Source organism: Chiloscyllium plagiosum, chromosome 3 (assembly GCF_004010195.1).
Source record: "Chiloscyllium plagiosum isolate BGI_BamShark_2017 chromosome 3, ASM401019v2, whole genome shotgun sequence".
NCBI lineage: Eukaryota > Metazoa > Chordata > Chondrichthyes > Orectolobiformes > Hemiscylliidae > Chiloscyllium > Chiloscyllium plagiosum.
Window position 1 is genome coordinate 129,345,346 of NC_057712.1, and position 7,526 is coordinate 129,352,871.

General features: G+C 48.8%; 1 protein-coding gene across 1 annotated transcript in view; it reads left to right on the forward strand.

Moving 5' to 3' along the window:
• Positions 1-7,526, forward strand: part of LOC122540137 (probable anion transporter 3, chloroplastic) — a 24,931-nt gene that overhangs the window by 13,085 nt on the left and 4,320 nt on the right. The window contains exons 4-6 of the mRNA XM_043675444.1: positions 1,145-1,307; positions 4,479-4,701; positions 6,199-6,392. Of these exons, the coding sequence (XP_043531379.1) occupies positions 1,145-1,307; positions 4,479-4,701; positions 6,199-6,392 (580 nt within the window). The remainder of the gene's footprint in view (positions 1-1,144; positions 1,308-4,478; positions 4,702-6,198; positions 6,393-7,526) is intronic.

Sequence of the window (7,526 nt, forward strand, 5' to 3'; positions counted from 1 at the left end):
ATTGGCCATGCTAAATTGCCCGTAGTGTTAGGTAAGGGGTAAATGTAGGGGTATGGGTGGGTTGCGCTTCGGCGGGGCGGTGTGGACTTGTTGGGCCGAAGGGCCTGTTTCCACACTGTAAGTAATCTAATCTAATCTAATCTAATCTAATCTAATTACTCTGCCCCTCCCCCATCCCTGCCCCATTACGGTGCCCCTCCCTGCACCTTCTGCCCCTGCGATTCCTAGATGTAACTGAGTTGTCTGGAGGAGGGGCCTGTGGGGCGTAGTTGGCTCAAGTCACAGAGGGTTTACAGCTCAGAAAGAGGCCCTTTGGCCTATCATGTCCATACCATCCATTAAACATCTATCTATTCTAATTGCATTTTCCAGTACTTGGCCCACAGCCTTGCGTGCTCTCTTGGTTCAGGTGCTGTTCACAAAACCTCTCACATATCTTGATGTTCCCTGCCTCTACCCCCCTTTCAAGCACTGAGTGCCAGATACCCACAAATCTCTGAGTGAAATAAATCTTCCTTAAATCAATGGGGTGGCACAGTGGCTAGCATTGCTGCCTCACAGCACCAGGGACCTGGGTTCAATTCCACCCTCAGGTAACTGTCTGTATGCAGTTTGCACATTCTCCCCGTATCTGTGTGGATTTCCTCTGGGTGTCAATAAAACCTATTGAATAGGTCCGGGTCTAACCTTAGGGTGTTGGAGAGACTGTGGAGGAGAGCGACTGTAGTCAATGTGCAGAGACTGGAGACTCTGCAATAGTCCACTGTGGAGCAAAGAATGTTAAAGAAAGATTTAATCAAGTTGTTCAAAATCAGGGTGGTGTTTGATCGAGTGAAAATGTTTCCAAAGGCAGGAATTGGGAAATGAACTAGAGGCGGAGAATGTTTTTGACACAGTGAGTTGTGTTCTGGTGTGTGCTGCCTGAGAGGGCAGTGGGAGGAGGCACTTTGACAAAGGGGACCACTGGTTAAATGCTTGAAGGGGAAAGATTTACAGGAAAGATTTTACAGGCTAAAGGTGAATGAGACTGATTGGATGGATCTTTCAAAGAGCTGGCGCAGGGACAGTGGGCTGAATGGCCTCTTGTAGAGCGAGAAGATTCAGGAAGATTTTGGAGAATGATGTTTGATGTCCTGTTTCACAGTGAGGCTGGGTGCACGCCATTTGCTGTCAGTCTGATTATGGACTATTTCCCGAAGGAGTCCCGAGGATCGGCAATGGGTTTCTATAACTGGGGAATCTACGCTGGCTACAGTCTCTCATATGCTGTTGGCAACTATGTCACCGAAGCCAACATCCTGGGGCAGGTAAGCTTCGAATCTGATCTCACTGGCACTGTCAGATCCAGTGTCTGTGGCTGGAGTATCTGCTGTTGAGGCTGAGAAAGGATTATGGTTAGGCCTCACCATTAAACACAGCCTAAGGTGAGTGGATCTCAGAGTACAGAAACGCAAAGGCACAGACCCCTAGACGAGTGACACAGCTGAAAATGTCTTTCACAACCAAGCTCCCACTCCTCCAAGGGAATGAACATGGGAACTAGGAGTAAGAGTAGGCCATTTGGCCCCTCAAGCCGATTTTGCCTTCAACTTGATCATTGCTGATCTCAGCACCATTTTATCATCATGGTATCCCCCAACATCTTGATCTTTAATATCCACAAAACAATATCCCAAAGAAATAAAATCATAGAAAGCAGAGAATGTCAAAGCTAAGAAAACAAATACTGCATCTTGATGTCTTAAACTGGGAATAATTTACAAAAAATCAAAAACCAAGTCAGGAAATCTATCAAAGAAAAAGAGAGATCCTATAAAGTGAACAATATCCCAAAGAAATAAAATCATAGAAAGCAGAGAATGTCAAAGCTAAGAAAACAAATACTGCATCTTGATGTCTTAAACTGGGAATAATTTACAAAAAATCAAAAACCAAGTCAGGAAATCTATCAAAGAAAAAGAGAGATCCTATAAAGTGGCCAAGAGCACTGGGAAGTCAGAAGATTGGGAAGGCTACAAAAACAAACAGAGGATAACAAAGAGAGAAATAAGGAAGGAGAGGATCAAATATGAAGGTAGGCTAGCCAGTAATATTAGAAATGATAATAAAAGTTTCGAAGGGGAGGTCGTGCCTGTTGGAGTTCTTTGAAGAGGTGACAAGTAGGTTAGACCAGGGAAACCCAGTGGATGTGGTCTATCTAGACTTCCAACAGGCCTTTGATAAGGTGCCACACGGGAGGCTGCTGAGCAAGGTGAGGGCCCATGGTGTTCGAGGTGAGCTACTGGTATGGATTGAGGATTGGCTGTCTGACAGAAGGCAGAGAGTTGGGATAAAAGGTTCTTTTTCGGAATGGCAGCCGGTGACAAGCGGTGTCCCGCAGGGTTCAGTGTTGGGGCTGCAGCTGTTAACATTATATATTAATGATCTCGAATAAGGGACTGGGGGCATTCTAGCGAAGTTTGCTGATGATACAAAGTTAGGTGGACAGGCAGGTAGTACTGAGGAAGTGGGGAGGCTGCAGAAGGATCTAGACAGTTTGGAGGAGTGGTCCAGGAAATGGTTGATGGAATTCAATGTGAGCAAATGCGAGGTCTTGCACTTTGGGAAAAAGAATACAAGCATGGGTTACTTTCTAAACGGTGAGAAAATTCATAAAGCCAAAGTACAGAGGGATCTGGGAGTGCTAGTTGAGGATTCTGTCAAGGTAAACATGCAGGTTGAGTTCATAATTAAGAATGCGAATGCAATGTTGTCAATTATCTAAAGGGGGTTGGAGACTGAGACTTTATAAAGCTCTGTTGTGCTACTGAGACTTTATAAGGCTCTGGTTAGGCCCCATTTGGAGTACTGTGTCCGGTTTTGGTCCCCACACCTCAGGAAGGACATACTGGACTGGAGCGTGTCCAGCAGAGATTCATATGGATGATCCCTGGAATGGTAGGTCTAACATATGTGGAACGGCTGAGGATCCTGGGATTGTTTTCATTGGAGTTTAGAAGATTAAGGGGAGATCTAATAGAAACTTACAAGATAATACGTGGCTTGGAGATGGTGGACGCTAGGAAATTGTTTCCGTTAGGTGAGGAGACTAGGACCCGTGGACACAGCCTTAGAATTAGAGGGGGTAAATTCAGAACAGAAATGCGGAGACATTTCTTCAGCCAGAGAGTGGTGGGCCTGTGGAATTCATTGCCGCAGAGTGCAATGGAGGCTGGGACGCTAAATATCTTCAAGGCAGAGATTGATAAATTGTTTATGTCACAAGGAATTAAGGGCTATGGGGAGAATGCGGGTAAGTGGAGTTGAAATGCCCATCAGCCATGATTGAATGGCGGAGTGGACTCGATGGGCTGAATGGCCTTACTTCCGCTCCTATATCTTATGGTGTTAATTTAAACAAATCCCACTGCAGTTCTCTGCACTGTCGGAAACTTGCTCATTACTCTCCATTGTTTATTTTAGAAACATACCAATCTAATTTGGAATTGACAGCTGCTGCATAACATAATATAAAGACGGTTGATATATCGTCCTCTCAGGTGCATTTGCAAAAGTAACCGCCCGGTATTGGAATAATGGTTGGAGGGGGTGGGGGGTGAGGTGAGAGAAAGAGGAGACAAGCTCTGTGTAAAAGATCCCATTGATTCCAGGGAAAGCAGAGCATTTACCATTGTGTTCTTCCACAAATATTCATCCCTCAGCCAGCAACAAAGAAACAGGTGATCAAGTGACCATAAAATGTTTGTTTATGGGATCTTGCTGTGTCAAAATTGGCTGCCCACATTTCCTACATTGTAACAGTCACCACAGTTCAGAAGGAACTCCATTGGTTGTGAAGCACTTTAGGATCTTCTGTGATTGGGCAGTGGGTTCAGGGAGGAGTGACAGGATCGTAGCGATGTACAGCACAGAAACAGATCCTGGGCCAACTCCACGCTGACCAGATTTCCTAAATAAATCTAGTCCCATTTGCCTTAAGTCTCTCTAAACCCTTCCTATTCACATACCCATCCAGATGTCTTTTAGATGTAATTATACTCGTCTCCTCCTCTTCCTCTGGCAGGAGGTAGATGAGCTAAAGCTGCCATTGTTCACTCACTGTGACCCACTCTTGGCTTGATGTGGTGACCATGACCTGCAGTGATTGTAACAGGATCAGCCAGGTGGACCTTGTACAATACAAGTTCCTTGATTGGGGCTGTTAATCTGGTCCAATTATGGAGCCCTGGCTGACAGACAGGAACAGGAATGTCAGAGATTCTGTTCACTCTGAGGGAGCTGGATCAATGTAAACAAAGGGGGACCCGGTGTTGGGATACTGGCCTCTGTGGAGTCATTTCAAACCAAGTCCAACCTAACCACCATGAGAGAAGAGAAACTAACATAGGGCTAAATAAAGATTTAGCAAGAGAAATTTGTATTTTATGGGGACTTTCTGATAATGAAGAGGAACTTGCTGACATTTTGTTTTCCCTCAGGGTTGGAGATGGTCCTTTATTGTTGGTGCCATCCCAGGGTTTATTGTCAGTGTTATTGTGCTGCTGAGTGTTCGTGAATTACCGAAGGAGAAGGTAAACACTGAGGCGACACGCAGAGGCACCCTCAAACTGATCATTGGACAGAAAATACTGCTGGGTCTGAGGCCATTCATCAGACCCTCCCTCCTGTTACTGTGTATCGCTGGGTCAGTCAGGAATGCAGGTAAATGAGTGACACAGAGAGAACAGTATTTAAATAACCCTTACGCTGCCTTGTTCTAACAAGGAAACGTTTCAGCCTTGAGGGAAGTTAGAATGTTTCACAGAGCCTTGGGAATTTCAAGCACATCCAATCTAACCCTTTAATATCCCACCCAACCTAATCACACAATCCCCTCACTTCCTGCCCTGATTAATATCCCACCCAGTCGAATCCCACTCACGCCGCACTCCCTGCTCCCTTTAATATCCCACCCAGTCTAATCCCGCTCTCCCCCCTCACTCCCCGCTCCCTTTAATATCCCACCCAGTCTACTCCCATTCACTCCCCTCACTCTCTTCACCCTTTAATATCCCACCCAGTGTAATCCCACTCTCCTCCCCATTCCCTTTAATATCCCACCCAGTCTAATCCCACTCTCCTCCCCATTCCCTTTAATATCCCAGCCAGCCTAATCCCACTCTCCCCCCTCACTCCCCGCGCCCTTTATAACCCATCCAGTCTAATTCCATTCACTCTCCTCACTCTCTGCACCCTTGAATATCGCACCCAGTCTAATCCCATGCTTGCACCCCACACCCTTTGATATCCCACCCATTTGGGGTTGGAGACAGCTGTATATTGTGGGTACAGCTGTTTGGAGATTGGTTCATGGAATAGTAATGTCAAGGTTGGTTTAGCTCCTGAACTTTCTTGTGACCTCTCTTTCACCTTTGATTGTCTACATTGCCCTTATCAGGCTGTGCACGTAAATTAATCAACTGGAAACCACAGTGATTTGCTGCACCTCCTCCTGGGCCTGGTACGAGGCTGGGCCAAAGTTGGCCATGAACAGGACTATAGAGAGGGTCTTTGTCCCCAACGGTTACAGCCACACCTGGGTGTCCTTGCAGAGGGAGTGAGGTGGGCACCAGGAGGGTTGGAGTGCGTTATTTTCCCCTCCCACTCCATTCTAATTTAACCTTCACAGCCCCCTTTTCCCTCTCTTCCTGTTTTATTATTGTTGCCTTGCCCCTTATGAATTTAATTAGAACCCCTCCCACCCAGGTGATTTGGTGGTGGTTACCTGAGTCTTATTGAGTAGCGATGCCCTCCCTCTGAGCCCAGGGGGACCCGAGTTCAAATCCAATCAGCTCCAGAAGTGTGCCCATAACCATCCCTGAACATGGGGATTATAAAATATCAGGAGCTGGGGGTTATTCCTACTGGATGGTGTTTTTATTTGTTAGCTGGGTGAAAATCAATTCCAGGATTGTGAGTGTTGTTAACCAATATCACACAGTGAAGGAATGGAGCTGTCCTTCCTGACCAAGCATGAACCCAGTCCGTCCACTTACGTCCTGAGCTAACAAACCCATCCCAAACCCTGGGAATGGCCCAGTCAAATCCTCAAAGGCAAAATCCACGCTGGACAAATTCTGGGAATTGATTTACAGAAGGTGAAGGGTCAGTGAGCCTTAACATCAGCTGCACCTTGCATTAACTGTTTACTGATTTCAGGAGGCTATGTTTGGGCCTACAACACCCAGCTCTTTTTCAATCTGTACCACACTGGTGTTGACGTGGGTTGCTGGTTGTCATGGATACCGTTGGTTGGAGGTTGCCTTGGGGCCCTCTCCGGAGGGCTCATCTCAGACCAACTAGTGAAACAAAGTGGAATCCATGCCCGGGTGTGGGTGCTGGTTGTCAGTCAGGTGAGTGAATCTGTGACCCCTCTGCACTCTACCATCATTCCATTGGCACACCCGAGACAATCCTATTGTCCAGTTACCTCCCGCATGGGGGTAAACAGGCACCATTGACTCAACGTGCCTCAGGACACAGGAACAAAAACACATGTCGACACTAACAGTGAGATACTGAGGGAGGGCCACACTGTCGGAGGGTCAGTGCTGAGGGAGCGCTGCACTGTCAGAGGGTCAGTGCTGAGGGAGTGCCAAACTGTCAGAGGGTCAGCGCTGAGGGAGCGCTGCACTGTCGGAGGGTCAGCGCTGAGGGAGGGCCACACTGTCAGAGATCAGCGCTGAGGGAGCGCCGCACTGTCGGAGGGTGAGCGCTGTGGGAGCGCCGCACTGTCAGAGGGTCAGCGATGAGGGAGGGCCACACTGTCAGAGGGTCAGCGCTGAGGGAGAGCCACACTGTCAGAGGGTCAGTGCTGAGGGAGTGGGCACTGTCGGAGGGTCAGCGCTGAGGGAGTGTTGCACTGTCAGAGGGTCAGTGCTGAGGGAGTGCCATACTGTTAGAGGGTCAGCGCTGAGGGAGTGCCGCACTGTCAGAGGGTCAGTGCTGAGGGAGTGCTAAACTGTCAGAGGGTCAGCGATGAGGGAGGGCCACACTGTCAGAGGTCAGCGCTAAGGGAGCACCGCACTGTCGGAGGGTGAGAGCTGAGGGAGCGTCGCACTGTCGGCGGGTGAGCGCTGAGGGAGGGCCACACTGTCAGTGGGTCAGTGCTGAGGGAGTGGGCACTGTCGGAGGGTCAGTGCTGAGGGAATGGGCACTGTCGGAGGGTTAGTGCTGAGGGAGTGGGCACTGTCGGAGGGTCAGCGCTGAGGGAGTGTCGCACTGTCAGAAGGTCAGTGCTGAGGGAGTGCCATACTGTCAGAGGGTCAGCGCTGAGGGAGCGCCGCACTGTCGGAGGGTCAGTGCTGAGGGAGTGGGCACTGTCGGAGGGTCAGTGCTGAGGGAGTGGGCACTGTTGGAGGGTCAGCGCTGAGGGAGTGGGCACTGTCGGAGGGTCAGCGCTGAGGGAGGGCCACACTGTCAGAAGGTCAGTGCTGAGGGAGTGCCATACTGTTAGAGGGTCAGCGCTGAGGGAGCGCCGCACTGTC